At 46.6% G+C, this 19,394-nt stretch overlaps 1 protein-coding gene across 2 annotated transcripts in view; it reads right to left on the bottom strand.

Moving 5' to 3' along the window:
* col27a1b (collagen, type XXVII, alpha 1b) overlaps positions 1–19,394 on the bottom strand; it is a 605,111-nt gene that overhangs the window by 64,343 nt on the left and 521,374 nt on the right. For both annotated transcript variants that reach the window (XM_078550110.1, XM_078550108.1), the window contains exon 41: positions 11,639–11,692. In XM_078550110.1, coding sequence (XP_078406236.1) covers positions 11,639–11,692 — 54 coding nt within the window. The remainder of the gene's footprint in view (positions 1–11,638; positions 11,693–19,394) is intronic.

Here is a 19,394-nt window from a genome sequence, read left to right as displayed (position 1 = left end):
AATGGCTTAGCCAGGAAAGCCTTGGTAGCGTCAACGATTCAACTAATGTAAAAATAAGAAAGAAAGACTTGCATTCATGCAGCACCTTACACGGCATCTCAAAAGCACTTTACAGCCAATGCAGCACTCTTGAATTGTAGTCACTATTGTAATGTAGGAAGCCAATTGGCAGCAGCCAATTTGCGCACAGCAAGCTCCCACAAACAGTGATGCGATAATGACCAGATAATCTGTTTTTGTGAAGTTGATTGAGGAGTAAATATTGACCAGGACATTGGGGAGAACTACCCCCCCATCTCCTTCGAAATAGTGCCATGGGATCATTTACATACCCCTGCGGGGGCAGCTTAATTTCTCATCCAAAAGACAGCACATCCAACAATGCAGCACTCCCTCAGTACTGTGGAGTGTCAGCCTCGATTCCTGTTTCTGGCATAGGATTGGAACCCAGCCTGTCCTTAATCAGAGGCCAGAGTGCTACCAACTGATCCATGACTAACACTTTATGTGAACAAGATAAAAAGAAAGAAAGTGAAACCGAAAGTCCAATTAACTGGTACAGGTTTACTGATAATTGAACCTAGTAATCACTCTGAGTTGGCAGGTCGGTTCTATGATGTAGCCAGATTTTCTGAATAACACTGTTTAACGCCAATGCAGTTAATAAGATTGATCAGAAGATCGAGGGCAGGATTTTCTCCGTTGGGTGGGCGCGGTTGGTCGGCCGCCTGCGGTCAGGCCCCGACAACGGTTTCACGCTGGCTGGCCAACGAATGGCTATCCAGTGTGAAAGGCGTGTCGAGGAGCTCAGCGCTGCCGGGGTGGGGGCGCGGGAGGAGGGCGAGCGCTAAAGTCCGCGCGAGGGAAGCGAGCACTGAAAGCTCCCTGAAGGCACAGAGCTGCCTCAGGGAGCTGAAGAATTTTTACATCAAATATTAAGATTATAAAAATATGAGGGAAACGTCCCCACATGTGACTCAGTCACATGAACAGGGACATGTTAAAAGTGTTTAAAAATGTTTCTTTTTCTCATTACTGTTGGAAACCTCATCTCGCCCGTGGATGAGGTTTCCTAAAAAAATCCAAAGGCCACTTGGCCGATTTGCCTGCCCAGCTGAATTAATTGATTAATGGCCCTCTTAATAGTAAATATTGCGTGAGTGCGCGATGACCTTGGGGCCCTCGCCCGATGTCATCTTGCACTATGTTACACCTGATCAGCTCAGGCGCACGCGCGCCTGACGAACGTAAAATCCTGCCCCTAGACTTTTGAGATCATCAGTCAGAATTACAATTCCCAAGGAAATATTTCACTAATTTCCGCCAAGGTTTATTTATGGCTGCATTGCAAAATGTCACAAATTCCACACAAACAATTTTTAAAATGGACGCAGCAGGCTGAAATATTTCCGCTCCTGGAGAAAACCAGTCAGATCACTAGATAGAGTCAACAAAAAAGGAGAGATCGGAATGAGAGATAACATTATTGAGTACTTAGACAGGTGTGAGCTACTTAAGGACGAATTTGTGAAATTGTTAAAGACAGGTTATGCTCAACTGAATTCTCTGAAGAGATCACCGAACAGACAGGCAAAGTCTGAAAATAACCTGGACTTTCAAAAAGCGTTTGAAAAAATGCCATATAAGAGAACTGTGAAGATTAAAGAAATTGGGACGAAAGGTAAAGTAGTGATATGGATAGAGCCTGAAAAGTTCAACCCTAGGACTTCAGATGCTGCAGTGCAGCACTGTAGGAGTGCTGCACACATTGCCTTTGCAGCACCACAGCTTAGAGAGGACATGGCTCCTGACTCCCCAAAGTCTGTCCGCCATCTACAAGGCACAAATCAGGAGTGTGATGGAATACTCCCCACTTGCCTGGATGAGTGCAGCTCCCACAACACTCAAGAAGCACGACACCATCCAGGACAAAGCAGCCTGCTTGATTGGTACCCCATCCGCCAACATTCACTCCCTCCACCACCGACGCACAGCGGCAGCAGTGTGTACCATCTACAAGATGCACTGCGGGAACTCGCCAAGCTTCCTTAGACAGTACCTTCCATGTGGGGGAGTGGGGGTGTGGGGGGCACACGCAGCTTTTTGGGTGAAAGCTGATTCGGATGAAGACTGTTAAACAAGCTTAAAAGATTGTGCAGACTCAGGCTTAATGTAGTTATGGATGATGTTGTATTTCATTAAGGCAGGTGGCAACTTGCCAAAGCTCCTTCAACAGCACCTTCTTAACCTCCACCATCTAGAAGGACAAGGGCAGTAGATACATGGGTACACCAGCACCTGCAAGTTCCCCTCCAAATCACTCACCATCCTGACTTGGAAATATATCACCGTTCCTTCACTGTCGCTGGGTCAAAATCCTGGAACTCCCTCCCTAACAGCACTGTGGGTGTACCTACACCACATGGACTGCAGCAGTTCAAGGCGGCAGCTCACCACCACCTTCTCAATGGCAATTAGGGACGGGCAATAAATGCTGGCCCAGCCAGCAACGCCCATATCCCATGAATAAAAAAAACAAAATCAATTTGCAGGGCTGGGGGATGGGGCTAATTGGATAGCCCTTTCAAAGAACTGACCCAGACACAAATGGCCTCTGTCTGTGCTGTATCATTCTATGATCCTATTCAGCCATTTAAAAAAAAAATGATGACAAATGGGTCTCAGGATTTTAGTGAAAAGACAGCTCTGGTTCTTGTGAGTCAGAACACCAGACATTATGAAATAATTTTCTTTCCTAATCTCCCAGTGAAATGAGATATTTCGCTCTGGGTTGTGTGCAGACAGCAAGTTAATTTTGACTGTCAGGATTTGGCAGCTGCTCCCACCTTCAGGATTGTTAGAGAATCATGGGCACTTTGTTTTCCTGTGGGTTGAATCCAGCTGGAACGGAGTCTGTTTTTAATCGTAGATAGCGGGGAGGTGAGTCAGCAATGAACCACAGGGCTGAGTTCTTTTTTGCTAAGTCTGGAGAACTCATTCAGTTTTAGAGCAAGAAAACTCCAAACATCAGAACAATTGGAAAATGGGAGTAATTTTACCTAAAGCTAGTTTCAAAGACAGATCCTTTCCATTTCCTTCCGATGAACTCACTAACTTTTTATTTTTACGTACAATTGCTATATTTGGTAAATCTCAGCTGGTTGCTCCCCGTTCCATTATTGAATTTTATTAAAACCATCTACAAAATGAAGGTTATTTGAAGCCAAAAGCAAATCATTGCTTGCAAATGTGACAATGGTGTTTTATCATCTACTTCTGAAATATGATCCAGTTTCCTGGAAGAGGAATGAACAAGCCCATGTCATGGCCTCTGAACTTGCCCTGCAGGAATGCACCAATGCTCCTCAGACAGCACCTTTCAAACCCATGACCACTACCATCTAGAAGGACAAGGGCAGCAGACACATGGGAACACCACCACTTGGAAGTTCCCCTCCAAGCCACTCACCATCTTGACTTGGAAATATATCGCTGTTCCTTCACTGTCGTTGGGTCAAAATCCTGGAGCTCCCTTCCTAACAGCACTGTGGGTGTACCTACATCACATGGACTGCAGCGGCTCAAGAAGGCAGCTCACCTCCACCTTCTCAAGGGCAGTTAGGGATAGGCAATAAATGCTGGCCCAGCCAGCGAAACCCACATCCCGTGAATGAATTTTTAAAAATTACTGCCGATGTGTTAATGGCGATATTAGTCTGTTTAAATTAAATGCTTCTGTTAAAAACTTTAAAAAGGTGTTTCGTACAAATTGATTGTAGCTCAGGACAAAAACTATGCTGATTGGGGTTGTGCTCCTCAGAGCAGAGAACGCTAAGAGGAGATTTGATAGAGGTGTTAAAACTCATGTAGGATTTAGATAAGGTAGAAAAACTGCTCCCAATAGCTGATGTAACAAGGAGTGGGAACACAGAGTTAAGGTTCTGGGCAAGAAGGTGGGTGGGGTGGGGTTATGTGAGGAAGAACTTTTATTACACAGCAAGTGGTAATGTGACCTGGAACCTGCTACCCATGAGGGGGGTGGAAGTGGAGATGATGAATGATTTCAAAAGGAAATTGGATGGGCACTCGAGGGAAGTAAACTTGCAGGGATATGGGAATAGGGAGAGGGGACTGACTGGATGATCCCCAGGGAGCTGGCATGGACTCAATGGGCCGAATGGCCTCCTTCTGTGCCATAATTACTCTATGACTTCAGACTGAGTAAATAAAGAGGAGCTCTTTTCAGTGGTTGAAGGGTTGATAGCCAGAGGGCACAGATTTAAGGTAATTGGCAAAAGAACCAGAGGTGACATGAGGAAAAACCTTTTTATCTAAAACAAAAACAGAATTACCTGGAAAAACTCAGCAGGTCTGGCAGCATTGGCGGAGAAGAAAAGAGTTGACGTTTCGAGTCCTCATGACCCTTCGAAACGTCAACTCTTTTCTTCTCTGCTGATGCTGCCAGACCTGCTGAGTTTTTCCAGGTATTTCTGTTTTTGTTTTGGATTTCCAGCATCCGCAGTAGTTTTTTGTTTTTATCTTTTTATCTAATAAGTGGTTAGGACTTGGAACACACTGCTTGATAAGGTGGTGGATACAGATTTAATAGTAGCTTTCAAAAGGGAATTGGATAAATACTCGAAGGAGGGAAAAACTGCAGGGATATGGGGATAAAGCTGGGGATTGGGACTAATTGGATTGTTGTTTGAAAGAGCCAGCACAGACTTGATGGGCAGAATGGCCTCTGTGTTGTACTATTCTATGATTCTACGCTTAAGATTAAATTGATCACAGCAAAATTATTGGAAGAGAAATTCTAATTTTAAGATTCAATGCATTTCTATGACAGCAACTGGTCCCTAAAACTTAGAAGGTTTCCTACACTTATAGACCCGTGAGGCAGGCAAAGCACATGCTTATATCTGTTTTCTGTAGCTTGTTTTTCCTGGAACAGGTTGCTAGCCTGAAGCCAATGGCTATAGCTTGATGGGCACTGCTCCACATCAAGCATGGCTGACCAGGAGTCTCTCCTCCTGCTCTTACCACCTGCCATCAATGTGTGCTGGAAAGATTTACAGGTTAATAGTCAACATTATGAGAACACCTTCTGTAGCCATCAAGTCCTGGAGTAGGACTTGAACCCAGAGCTTCTGGCTTGGAGGCAGGGCACTCCCCACTGCGCCACAAGACCTCCAGGTCTCTAACTGACCATAATGAAACATAACCAGCCATGTAATCTCCAGTCCGTCAGTCTTCTAAGAGGGCAAGTCTATAGATGACAATGTAAAATCAAATCCCCTTCCCCCAAACTGGTGCTGTCTTCGAGGACAAAATGGTGCAAATGGTAAGAAAATGACAAAAAAAGTCAAATGGTAAAAACCAAAGACAGAAGCAGCTTCGCAAGTAAGAATTTGGGAGTAAGGAACATATTGATCAAAACTGCATGTCGCTCTCAACAGTTTGAGTCAAAGGGCAGAATCATCCCTGAATTGCACTAAGTGTGGGAGCGGGCATGAGAAACGAGGTTTTACCCATCAGCTGCAATGGAGGGTTTTTGTGCTGTATTGTTCGCTTCCTGGCACGTCCTGCCTCAGTAATAATGTATTCACAGGAAACACACCAGATCGTGGGCAGGTGGGCTCGGATTTTCCTGCCATGCTGGAGCCTCAGTGCTTCCTCACTCCACCAAGAGCACAGCTTACAGACCAGGACTGCAGCAGGTGACAGGAGTCACCGAAAGCAAATCTAAATTTAGTGAAGCCTCTCTGAGGCGACAGTGGAAGGCCGCCACCATGTCTTCTATCCCCGCTCTGGCCGCAGGAGGTCCATCAGAGTCACCAAGCCGGCCCGGGAGGTGGTGGTAGCGGCAGCCAGCCCCACCGGAGCACAGAGGAGGAAGAGGGTGAACAATCTCATCCGTTCCGCCAGGTTAAGTCAACCACCTCATCATTCTCAACTCTCACACTCCCAAACCCATCCACAGGGATCTCACACCTCAAGGGGCAACACCACTAACCCTCACACACACCCTCACATCTTCAAGCTCATGTCCTCTTGAGCTCACTTCCTCATCCTGTCCATGGCTCCGTTCACCACACAAACATTCCACACAGTGTCCTGCTCAACTCTCTCCAACTGTTTTCATGCAGGAGTAGCCTGCTTGCATCAGTAGGAAGAGTTCCCAGGCCAGGGGTAGAGTGACCTACATTAGACCTCTCACACTTTGAGGAGCGTGCCATCGCACTGACTGGTGAGGACGTGGACCGTGCTTGCAGTGACGGTGAGGTCGGTGGCGAACACCCCTCATGAGGATCCTGCACCACGTCATCCCTCCCTCAATGCGACTGAGTGCTCTCTCTCCTGTTTGTTTACTCTGCTGCACCTGCCAATCATCTCTACTTTGGTTCACAGGGAGCTCTGTCAAGCGACCAACACCCAAAGCCAGCCAGTTCCTCAGCTCCATCCAGGTCCACACCTCCAACGAAGAGGAGACCTCCTCCTTGGATGAGCTGGAAATAAGCAACCTGGAAGACCTATCATAACGTTTACCCACACCCGCTAACAGCGCAGAGACGTATACCTCTGTAGGACCTAGATCTAGAGCAGGCTTGGGTTCACAATCTGGTGGTCACGTGTCCGCAGCAGGAGGAGGCAGGTTCAGCTGAGCTCCCCGGCACTCGGAGGACTGGGGAAGAGGCATCTGTCAGGCTGGGTCAGACAAAGCCCTCTGGATTTGGCCTTCCAACTCATCCTGGAGAGTCAGCAGAAGGTGGGGTAACGTCACGCAGAGCAGTTGGAAGCCCTCAACAGAGCGACACGCGAGACAGAGGAGTATGTTCACCTGTTCTCTGATGAAGTGGTGCCCACATGTGCACACATAGAGGTCTCCATGGCGAGGATGGCGGATGCCATGGAGACCCTGGTCCAGCAGAGCACAGAGATGCGCGCAGACCTGCACTCCATCGCAGGAGCCATGGGTGAGTTCCTGCAGTGGCAATGCGAGGGGGAAACGGGGCACCTCGACATCCCTCCAGGTGCTCCTTCCCCTCAAGGAGTCAGGCCGGGGCCCACGAGCACCCGAAGGGAGGAGGAGCGGCAGCTGGACACCCCTGTGTCATCCACTCAGGAATCTCAGAGGCTGCCAGCTCCCTCCAAATTCCCTTTGCCTGTGACCCCCTCAACCTCAACCTCAGTCACTGCAGAGGGAGCAGCTGGACCAAGGTTGGGAGAGGAAAGGAGCGTGTCTGGAGGGACTACCAAAGCAAGCTGTGGCTCTCAAGGCCTCAGTTCTCCAGAGGACGCATGCCGAAGTCATAAGAGGCAACAGGGCCAACCATTGCACAGGCTGTCTCCACCCCTGCTGCGGATGTCAGGGCAGCACCTAGATGAAGTGGTAGGCCTAGCAAAGTTAAGAAATTCTGCTCATAAGTGGTTGCATGGGTGAACACATTTTGTCACTTTATAACCTGAAAATATATTCCCTTTCACTGAATAATGTGTAATGGTGTCTTTCAGCGTCATTGACACACTTTGTGAATGCTCCCCCTGCATTCCTCCCACGTTGGCTGAAAGCAGTGAATTTGGAGGGAGAAGTGTCTGTGACAGGGCCTTTCAGAGCCTCATGCAAGCACTCTCCCGTGCATGTGGAACCTTCATCCATCACACTCATCTCAGTGCCGAGCATTTTTAAAGCTGCCTGCTGGGGTTCTCTTTCGGTTGTCCAGTTGAGCTGAATTGCATCTCTGCCCAGCCACTGATCACACTCCCATGCAGCACCTGTGCCTGTCCAACACGAGGCTCCGCTCACTTTCAATATCCAAAAGATGGCAGTCGTCGGATTTCTGATCAGCCCCCCCCACCATTTCCTCTCCCCCAGTCACCCATGTCCTTTCGTCGTAACCACAGAGTCAGCCCCCCACCCCCGGCATAACCTTCAACCTCCTCACCGTAAGCATCCAGCTCGAACCCTTCTCATTCCAGGATGTCCAGGTGAATGTGCATGTTCCCTACATTCCTTATCTTCCTGAAAATTCCACCCCTATCCACATTGACCTCCTGCTTCCTGCCCCGACCCCTTGCCTACCTCCGTGTCCCCACCAACCACCCGCGCCGCCCCTTCTACCGATACCGCCCACCCTTAAACCCCCACCCTACCGGCGTCTCTGCCCTGTTACTCTAACCATCCCCTACTACCACGCCCATCCTGAGTTCGCTCCCCAGGAGGCATTGACTCCACTGACCCCTTCCTTGCACGTTCACCTAAACATTCCACCTCCCCCCAACATCCATCTCCATCCTCACTCCTTCCTCCACCCTCACTCCTTCCTCCCCCAATTTTCCCTCCATCCCCCGGACTCCCTCCCCACTCCGGACTCCCTCCCCACTCCGGACTCCCTCCTATCCCCGGGGACACCTTCTCCACTCCGGACTCCCTCCTATCCCCGGGGACACCTTCTCCCCTCCGGACACCTTCCTTTCCCCTGGATAACTACGCCCACCCCCCACTTTACAAACTCCCTCCCTTACTACATCCCCACCCCAACCCCTTATGTCTACCTGCCCACTTGCGCCACTCTCCCCCGTTATATCTTCCTTCCCTCTGGACTCCCTTCTCCCCCGTACTCCCTCCTCCCCCCAGACACGCTCCTTTCCTCTCCCAACCTCATCCCCCGTTGCCTTCGCCAACCCCCCTCCCTCACCCCTCCTTCCCTAAAACCTTCACCATCACCCCGCCCTCCCCACAAACTTCCAACCTCACTCCCTGGTACACCTTCCTCTCCCGCTTACACCCAGACCATCCTCTCTCCTCACTCCCTCTTTCGCCGAACACCCACACCAGCCCAGGGTGAAGTCCGTGAAGTTCTGAAGCCTCAGCGAAGTTGAAGCTGCTGTCTGGAGACCTCCCACCTTCTGAGAGCTGCTTCACGATGGAGCCATGTACATGACGATCCACCCACCATGCGATGCCATGTGTTCCTCCAGGGTCTGGTAGCTGTAGGCCTCCAGCATCTTCTCCTCCTCGGATGCCTGTGACCTGAGCAAGGCCCTAAGGCTAAGTCCCAACTTCTGCACATCTCGCTTGTCCAGACGTGTTCTGGGGGCAGGCCTGTTTTCCCACCGGTGTAACAGTAAATCGGACATAGTGGGGGGGAACGATTCCAGTCTGGCCTTACTTTGCATCCCATTAGTGGGATGGTGGACCATGGGGGACACCATCAGATGATCCTGCTGTGATTTAACGCTAGTGTCAAACTGATTTCTGCCCCTCCCACCGAATTCTACCCCCTCGCTCGCCATGGTGCCCGCTGCAGACCAGTCCGCCTAAAGAGTTGGATACTGAGATTCTACAAAATAGAAGCTACAGGTTTTAGGAAATTATAATCAGGGGTAATAGTCTTTGAGAGCTATTAATATCTGAAGTCTTGATGGAATCTGATGAATTGAAATTCTAACCATTAGCTTTGTGAGAATTCTTGTAGTGTGCATCAATAGTGAACAGGAAGCAACGTTTACAGGCATGGATGCTTAGAGAAAATCTAAAGGTAAATGGCCTAAATTTCCACAGTTCCCACTCTGCAGAGGGGTGCTCAGTGCAGTGCAACGTCTGGCCACTGAACTGCGTGGCTGAGGAACTATGAGAGTCTGCAGTTTGCTGTGGTTCAGTTGGTAGCAGTTACTTCTTAGTTAGAAGGTTGTGGGTTCAAGTCCTGCTCCAGGACTCGAGTACAATAAGCAAGGCTGACGCTCCTCAGAACCACACTAATGGTGGTGCTGTCCTTTGGGTGGGATATTAAACCGAGAGGACCTCTGGCAGATGTGAAAGATCCCATGGCACCTTTTCGAAGAAGGGCAGAGTAGTGATCTCTGTTATCCTGGCCAATATTTATCCCTCAGCCAATATCACAAAGCCAGATTGTCTGGTTATTATCACACTGTTGTTGTGGGAGCTTGCTGTGTATTCCCTATGTTACAGGAGCACAGAGTGGAAAGGCACAGGCTCTATCCCCACAGTGCTGCGGTATCAATGTGAGGTATTAGAGAGTGGAGCTGAAGCATTGCTGTAGACACTCAGCAGAGGCTAGGAATCCTGTGGCGAGTAACTCATCTCTTGACTCCCCAAAGCCTGTCCACCATCTACAACGCATAAGTCAGGAGTGTGATGGAATACTCCCCGCTTGCCTGGATGAGTGCAGCTCCCACGACACTCAAGAAGCTTGACACCATCCAGGACAAAGCAGCCCACTTGATTGGCACCACATCCACAAACATTTGCTCCCTCCACCACTGACGCACAGTAGCAGCAGTGTGTACCATCTACAAGATGCATTGCATGAATTCACAAAGGCTTCTTAGGCAGCACCTTCCAAACCCACGACCACTACCATCTAGAAGGACAAGGGCAGCAGATAGATGGGAACACCACCACCTGGAAGTTCCCCTCCAAGTCACATACCATCCTGACTTGGAAATATATCGCCGTTCCTTCACTATCGCTGGGTCAAAATCCTGGAACTCCCTTCCTAACTGCACTGTGGGTGTACCTACACCACACAGACTGCAACGGGCAGTCAAGGGCAATTCTCAAGGGCAATTAGAGGTGGACAATAAATGCTGGCCTAGCCAGCAAAGCTCACTTCCTGGGAACGAATAAAGAAAAGTCTGTTCCTGACTTGCTTGTCCCAACCTCTCAGTTTCAGGGGGTGCATGGCTTAGGGAGGATGTACGAGGAGTGAAGCTGCTGGGGGGGGTAAGGTTTGCCAGGGTGGGTAAAGACTTAAACTCAATTTTTAATAAATCCAACTCATTGGATTTCAAGGTTCATAAACAATTGCAGAGAGCTGGCATGGACATAATGGGCCGAAAGGCCTTCTTCTGTAACCAGGCTGTAACCATTCTATGATTCTCATTATTTTGACATATCAGAACTGGCCAGTCTTACCATTTTCAAACTAAAAATGTTACTTTCTGGAGGCCACAATGTTGAGCATAAATAACTTAAAAAAGGAAATTCACAATTAATGATGGCCAGGGTCCTGGGCAGATGTTGGTCTCCAGCACAGGGTATATTTCAGAAACAAGGTCACAGGTGCAGAGCCATCTCCCTCCACCACAGACAACTAAACATTTACAGCAACGCAATTCAAACAAAAATAAACAAAATGTTTCCCTTCACCCCTCCCCTCGAGGAAGATGTAAAGGAATCGCAATGCACTGGAGATTTAGAGACCTTAAAGAGGCCTGTCTGAAATATAAAACAATGAGCTACCATCTACTGAACAAAATTTTTGATTCAGCTCTGCCTTCAGTGCACAAGCTTATTTCCAGATGTGCCCGGCTGCAGTCGGTCTAGTCAACACATACAGGATGAGATGTTGGTGGAGTAGTTTGTTTAATGATTTAATTGGGCACATTGAAAGGGAGTACGGCTCAGAGCCCCAGGCGTGTGTCACTGAGACGACTGAGATATATAGGTCATTTAATGCAACTGAGTTGTATAAACTGGGGAACAGCTGAGGATTGTGGAGCTGGGTGTACAATTCACTCTTTAGCTTGGGTCTTTTGTTGCTGCCAAAACACAATTTAACTCTACAGAGCTTTCGCTGTAATTTTAATTAAAAAAAAAATTAGGCGATTTTACCTTTTCACCTTTCGGGCCAGGTGGTCCTTTCGGGCCTGGTGGTCCTTTATGTCCCTGTAAAAGACAGCAGCAATCAGGTTAAAGCGAAGGGATACAGGCAGTTATGCAGCATTTTGGACCAGCGCTTTAAAGAGATCATAATATTCACCATTACCAGCACAAAAGAAAAGGCTGCAAGGGTAGCAACCACTGTTCTTGCACATGTCTTGCACTTTATATTAATCTGTGACAGGTGTGGGTGCAGTCTAGGTGTGATAATGGAGTATTCCCCTCATAAATGCAATAAACCCAGCTGATTACCAGCTTCATCACTGGAACAGCTCACAGATATTGCAAACATATATTTCACCTTTATGGAAGGCACAATAACCAACCTGTTGAACACAATCACGTTCCATTCTGATAAAGGACTGGGAAGTAAAATAGGGATGGTCGTAAAACAGCAGCTGATTCCATCCTGTTAGGCCTCGGGTGGTTAGTTTTAGTTTAAAATTGCTCCCTATTGAACCCTCGCCTTTGAATCAGAGGGTTGTGGGTTCATGTCCCACTCCCGGAAAACCAAGAACTGTGATTGTACTCGAAAGAGTTGCAATCTGTGACTGTTGATAACTCGAAAGAGTTTGAAGCTGTGGCTCAGTTCATAGCACCCTCGCCTTTGAATCAGAGGGTTGTGGGTTCATGTCCCACTCCCGGAAAACCAAGAACTGTGATTGTACTCGAAAGAGTTGCAATCTGTGACTGTTGATAACTCGAAAGAGTTGAATATAGAGTGCCAATTTGATTTTGAATGATCTTGGGAACAGAATTAATAGGTAATGAATAGATCAGCACAATGCAATAATGAACATTCCATCAGAATCACAGATGGAGGCCATTTGACCCATCTTGTCTGAGCTGGCTCTCCCAGTAAGCAATGCACTGAGTGCCATTCCCGCCTTCTCCCCATAATCCTGCACATTCTTCCTTTTCAGATAATAATCAATTCCCTCTTGAATGTCTCGATTGAACCTGCCTCCACCACACTCTCAGGCAGCGCATTCCAAACCTTAACCACTCGCTGCATGAAGAAGTTTTTCCTCATGTCTCCATTGCTTCTTTTGCCAATTACCTTAAATCTGAGTCCCTTTTGTTCTTGGTCCTTTCACCAGTGGGAACAGTTTCTCCCCATTTACTCTGTCCAGACCTCTCATGATTGAGAAAACCTCTATCAAATCTCTCAAACTTCTCTTCTCCAAAGACAATGTCCCTACTTTTCCAATCTATCTTTCTGACTGAATCAGACTGCAAACAATGTTATGATATGACAAATATCATCCCAATATTAATGTGATGGTCTTTGATTACTTTAAGCCAGCATCTGGTACAAGATTTGACTTGTCTTGGAGCTTTGCCTTTCTCCTTTTTGGACATGCATTGGATGTAGCGCAGGAAATCTTTGCAAGTTACTGAATGTGAGTGAAAGATCTGGATTCTGATCGCTCTTGGCCATATAACTGGAAGTTGCAGTATTCTTCACTTAGCATCACTTCCATCAAGCCAGATTCCAGCCCATCGCCAAAATTTTAGTAGATCAAAGATAATGATTGGAATAAATTTTGGGGGCCCCAAAACACAGGAAGGCTTCTTGTGTCCTCAGTAAATTCTATAACAATGGGTCAAACCACTTAATCAATCTGAGGGTGCCATGGATTGTCTCTATCAGCATATCCCACCAGACAGGGGTAACTGCTACTGAGAGAAGAGTCCACTTCTAATGACAGGGTTAATTTGCTCGTTTGCTGAGATTGTGACAAACCTGAGGGAGCCGCAGTCTGCTTGGACCTTGCTTCACTGTCTTAGGGGCTTGTCATGAAGCTATTAATGTACATAATGTAACTGGAATTTTTTTTTTTTAAACAGAGGGTTAGTCTGTGGGTGTGTCTTAATTGGATTAAAGCCAGCTAATTTGGGTGCTTTGATGTGTACTAGTTTTGACATGTAAGAGAGGCAGAGTGCATTTGTATTTTGTTGAATAGAGCATTCAAGAAGGGGAGTGAAATCTGGCACCTAGCTAGCAGAGACCAAGCAATGTTTATATTACTAATAAAATTGGTACAATGAAAGGGGTTTTATTGTTAGAAGAGGTGGAGTTCAAAGGGGCTGGTGATACAATGGGAATTTACATTCAATGAGATGTGCTGGGTATAACAGATAGCAGTTTCGTGTGTGCAGGGCAGAGGCAATGTAAGATCAAAGCCTGTAAGCCGACCACTGTGTCTGCAAAGGAACCAAAGTGAGAGGAACTTCATTTTGAATTTGTAAGGTGAAAATGCTTTGTCTGGTGTCTGCTTAAAGTCTATGGGTTGCTGTTGCTTTAGTGGAGGTTAGTTTGGGAATTTGTTAAAAGTTATGATAGTAGTAATCTGTAGCCATGTTTAACTTGTGTAAATTAATAAATGTCTCATGTAATTTAACATAAAAACCTCTCGAAAACTGGTGGTCTGATTCCTGAATTTAGAGCTGCATCTCAAACATACCACATAAAAATATAGGTTATGACAGTTGTTTAAAGTTTCCCTCCGGAATTTTTAAACTCAGCTTTACCAACTGCTGGATCATAACAGGGCTCGGAAGCAAATTCCCGAAGTTTTTTCCCACATGTACCAAATGATTTTTCCTCTAGTATTTTTCTGTCTCTTGCAAGAAGTTGCATTATCCAGAGAGAATCAGGTGGTACGTGATTGGTGTCTGAACTTACGAACTCGGAACAGGAATAGGCCACTCGGCCCTTCGAGCCTGCTCTGCCATTCAATAAAATCATGGCTGATACCTCCCGCTTACCCCCGGTAATCTTTCACCTCCTTGTTTATCAAGGATCTATCTACCTCTACCTTGAAAACATTCAAAGACTCTGCTTCCACTGCCTTTTGAGGAAGGGAGTTCCAAAGACTCACTACCCTCTGAGAGAAAAAATTCTCCTCATCTCTGTCTTAAATGGGTGACCCCTTATTTTTAAACAGTGAACCCTAGTTCTAGATTCTCTAACAAGAGGAAACATCTTTTCCAGATCCACCCTGTCAAGACCCCTCAGGATCTTATATGTTTCAATCAAGTCGTCTCTTATTCTTCTAAACTCCAGTGGATACAAGCCTAACCTGTCCAACCTTTCCTCATAAGACAACCTGCCCATTCCTGGTATTAGTTTGGTAAACCTTCTCTGAACTGCTTCTAATGCATTTACATCATTCCTTAAATAAGGTGACCAATAGGGTATGCAGTACTCCAGATGTGGTCTCACCAATGCCCTATATAACCAAAGCATAACCTCCTTACTTCTATATTCAATGGCCCTCACAATAAACGATAACATTCCATTAGCTTTCCTAATTACTTGCTATACCTGCATTCTAGCCTTTTGTGACTCATCCAGATACCTCTGCATTTCTCACCATTTAGATAATGGGCAGAATTTTGCCCTTGGATGGTGGGCGGGCCCCACCAGCTCGGCAGCGGGCAGGCAGCCAATCCCCACCACCGAAGCGGGCCCCGCCGCCATTTTGAGTGGGCGGGCCACCCAACAGGAAGTGCTATGCGCTTTCTGTGCAAGGGTGGAGGGGGGGAGGGAATCTCCAGCTGTCAAAGTGCGCTCTTTCGCGCATCTCCCTGAGACTAAGTGCTGTCTCAGGGAGATCACTGAAAGTTTTTTCAACATCAAGAATAGACAAATAAAAAATTTATTAACATGTCCCCCTCATGTAGCGATGTCACATGAGATGGGCCATGTTAATAAAAAGGACATAAAGTTTATTAAACATTTCTAAAACGGACATGAAACCTCATCCTGCCAGTGGTTGAGGTTTCATGTTTTTTCTATTCCCCACTGGGGCTCCTGGTCTGCCCGCCAACCTTAAGGTTGGACGGGCAGGGCCTTTAATGAGCTTAATTATCCTGTCAATGGCCTTAATTGGCCATTGACAGGTCGGCGGGCGGACAGCTGATTTCGCTGTCCGCCTGCCTTCCTCAATATTTAAATGGACCGGGATGAGGTTGGTGGTTCCTCCCGACATCATCCCGCATCATTTTCCCGTCGGCGAGCGGGCCCCGCCCCCTGCTCACCAACGGAAAAATTCTGGCCAATATGTTTCTTTTTATTCTTCCTGCCAAAATGGGCAATTTCACATTTTTACACATTATACTCCATTTGCCAGACCTTTGCCCACTCATTTAACCTATCTATGTCCCCTTGTAGCCTCCTTATGTCCTCTTCACAATTTACTTTCCTATCTATCTTTGTATCATTAGCAAATTTAGCAAACATTCCTTCTGTCCCTTCATTCAAGTTTTTATATAAATTGTAAAAAGCTGAGGCTCAGCACTGATCCCTGTGGCACACCCCTTGTCACAACCCACCAACCAGAAACCAGGGCTGCCCTCTGTTTCCTGTTAGCTAGCCACTCCTCTATCCATGCCAATATGTCATCCCCTACATCGTGAGCTTTTATTTTTGGTAATAACCTTTGATGTGGCACCTTTATCCACAGTACATGTGACTCCTTCAAAGAAGTCCAATTTTTGGTTAAATATGATTTCCCTTTCACAAAACCACATTGATCTGCCTGATTGCCTTGAGTTTTTCTAAGTGCCCTGCCATAACATCTTTAATAATAGCTTCTAACATTTTCCCTATGACTGATGTTAGGCTAACTGGCGGTGGCATAGTGATATTGTCACTCGGCTGGTAATCCAGAGACCCAGGGTAATGCTCTGGGGACCTGGGTTTGGATCCTGCCACAGCAGATGGTGGAATTTGAATTCAATAAATACCTGGAACTAAAAGTCTAACGATGACCACAAAACCATTGTCAATTGTCATAAAAACCCATCTGGTTCACTGATGCCCTTTAGGGGAGGAAATCTGCCATCCTTACCTGGTCTGGCCTACAAGTCACTCCAGACCCACAGCAATGTGGTTGACCCTTAGAAAATGCCCTCTGAATAAGGGCAATTAGGGGTGGGCAATAAATGCTGGCCTAGCCAGTGATGCCCACATCCCATGAATGAATAAAAAAAAAGTTTCCTGCTTCCCTCCCTATTTGAATCAAGGAGAAGTTGACTGGATTGGATGGGCTTTACAATTCAATTCATATGGTCAAATTTCTTACTATCATAACTATTTAAATGTTTGGATAGAAAGACATTATTTTTCTGTGCATTGGTTGAAAGTGGAAGTGATTTGTGTGAAGGGTTACTGTTTTAAATTGAAGCACTAAGTATTAGCCACTGGGGGGCTCTTGATCACTCAAATTATTTGACGATTTAAAATAAGTGAAAGTCCTTGGCTTTAGACTCAAAGTCATAAAAGTCATACAGCACAGACGGAGGCCATTTGGCCCATCGTGTCCATGCCAGCTCTCTGTAGAGCAAATCAGTTAGTCCCATTCCCCTGCTCCATCCCTGTGGCCCTGCTAGTTTATTTCCCTCAAGTGCCCATCCAGTTTTCTTTTGAAATCACTCATTGTCTCCGCTTTTACCAACCTCATAGGTAACGAGTTCCAGGTCGTTACCATTCAGTGCATGAAAAAAGGTTTTCCTCATATCCTCCCTACATCTCTTGCCAAAACCTTAAATCTATGTCCCTTAGTCTTTATACCATCAGCGAATAGGAACAGCTTTTCTCTACCTTATCTGTACCATTCACAAACTTGTGCACCTCTATCAAATCTCCCCTCAATCTCCTTTGCTCGAAGGAAAACAACCCCAGCTTCTCCAACCTAACCTCGTAGCTAAAATCCTCATTCCTGGAACCATCCTGGTAAATCTCCTCCGCACCCTCTCAAAGGCCTTCGCACTTAACCCACTTCATTTACCCGGCCAAACCGTTTATTCTGTTTTAACTCCGGTCACTCTCTGACGTTGGACTTCATCGACAACTCTCGCTTTTTCTTCCCTTATCGCATGGGTGAAATATTTTCTTGCTCCGCTGTTTGGATGCAGCCGTGTGACACGGTGACAGGTGTAAACGGGTAAAAGTATGTTTACCGGCTTGGCGCTTACAACTTGCCACGGTGAGTTTTGAAGCCAAATTTCTATTCCCGCACCACAAGAGCGGAGGCATTGGGCGGGATTTTCTGGACCCGGTACCGGCGGGCATCGTCGTGGGCGGGACGGGAAAATTTGGAGAGCTGTTAAAAGCCAGCAGCTCCCCAAATCCTCCCGTCCCGCCCGCGACGATGCCCGCTACTGGCGGAGCCGGAAAGTTCCGCCCATTGATTGTTCAGATGCTGCCTGGCTGGCTGCAGAATTTCCAGCTTTTGCTGTTTTTATTTTTATTGATCCAGTATCTGTAGCTATTTTTTTGATCACAGCCACTGCACTGCTCTAGCATCTTGGGACATTGCTGTGAAAACAAGATAACTTTACTATTTATTCCTGTAAATGTAGGTGCGGCTACATAATGCTGCAGCGAATGTCGCAACAGTCAGATGACTGATCCCCGTGAAGAGGGGTAACTTTTAAAAGACTGGAATCCCCACGATGAGGACAGAAAGAAGACCGATGCACAACATTTCACTTTTTAAAGCTTTCGCTCGAACAAACCAACCAAAATCAACATAATTCGCACCTTAATTAACAGGCAAAGGATATTTCAAACCAAGAGGTAAATTTCACTTTAGGTGGTCGATACAAGCCTCAAGCATTTACAAGCACTCGCATTGCTACCCACACACTTGTAGCACCTTGTGCAATCTCAGTCCTTCCAACTCAGCCTCCGCTATGTAGGATCTCTCACCTCTCTCTCAATTATTTCAGCCTTGAGTTGCATTCACCAGCAGCTGTGCTCCATCCGATGTCCTTGGACACGGTTACCACCAACAAGACGCATGTCTATGAACCCCCTCACACAAGGCATGACAGTCTTGATGGCACAGAATCCTCAGAGACGCCCTTTTACAACCTCTTTAAATGGTCTGGTGGGCTGTGGCAATACTGAAACAGCAGAAATGGGTCTTGTCCAATCCATAATCCTCCTTGCCCTTCCTGTCTTCATCTCTCTGCTTTTTCCAACTGTATAACACACATAGTAACTCAGTCTCTGCTCTATTCTCAGAGGCCTGTTTCAACACCCAGATCCATTTCAGAACTGCCAAACAGAAAACTTTTCCATTCAGAGAGAACCTTAACTTGTTTCTCTCTCACACAAATTCTCAGTGGGTTCTGAACTGTCAGCCACAAAGATGGACAGAAAAACCCAACACCACTGCAACTAGCTTTATATTTACTCTTTGCTTCTTAGCTGTTCATCCCCATGGCAACCTCAGGTCACATGGGCATCTCTTAGAACCTAATGATGTCATAATCAGGAAACCAATTAATCCTCTTTCAGAATACTCCCCAGCCCTCTTCGGTATTAAAGGGACACAAAAGAAAATACAGACTTTTCCAATATAGGCAATTAACACAGGTGATAATATTCCTCTGTTATGCCTAGCTCACATTCATAAGTTCTACTGTACTCACCCCTGTCTTTGCTCATCTGCTGCTGAAACCCTCATTCATGACTGTGTTACCTCTAGGCTTGTCTATTCCAAAATGCTCTTGCCTGGTCTCCCACATTCAACCCTCCCTAAACTTGAGGGAAGTTATCCAAAACTCTGTTGCCCATGTCTTAACTCGCACCAAATCTTGTTCTCCTATCACCCCTTGTGCTCTCTGGCCTCCACTGGCTCCCAGTCAAGCAATGCCTTAATTTTAAAATTCTCATCCTTGTTTTCAAGTC

This window comes from Cetorhinus maximus, chromosome 10 (assembly GCF_964194155.1).
Source record: "Cetorhinus maximus chromosome 10, sCetMax3.hap1.1, whole genome shotgun sequence".
NCBI classification, from domain to species: Eukaryota; Metazoa; Chordata; class Chondrichthyes; order Lamniformes; family Cetorhinidae; genus Cetorhinus; species Cetorhinus maximus.
This window is presented reverse-complemented; position numbering and strand designations above follow the sequence as displayed.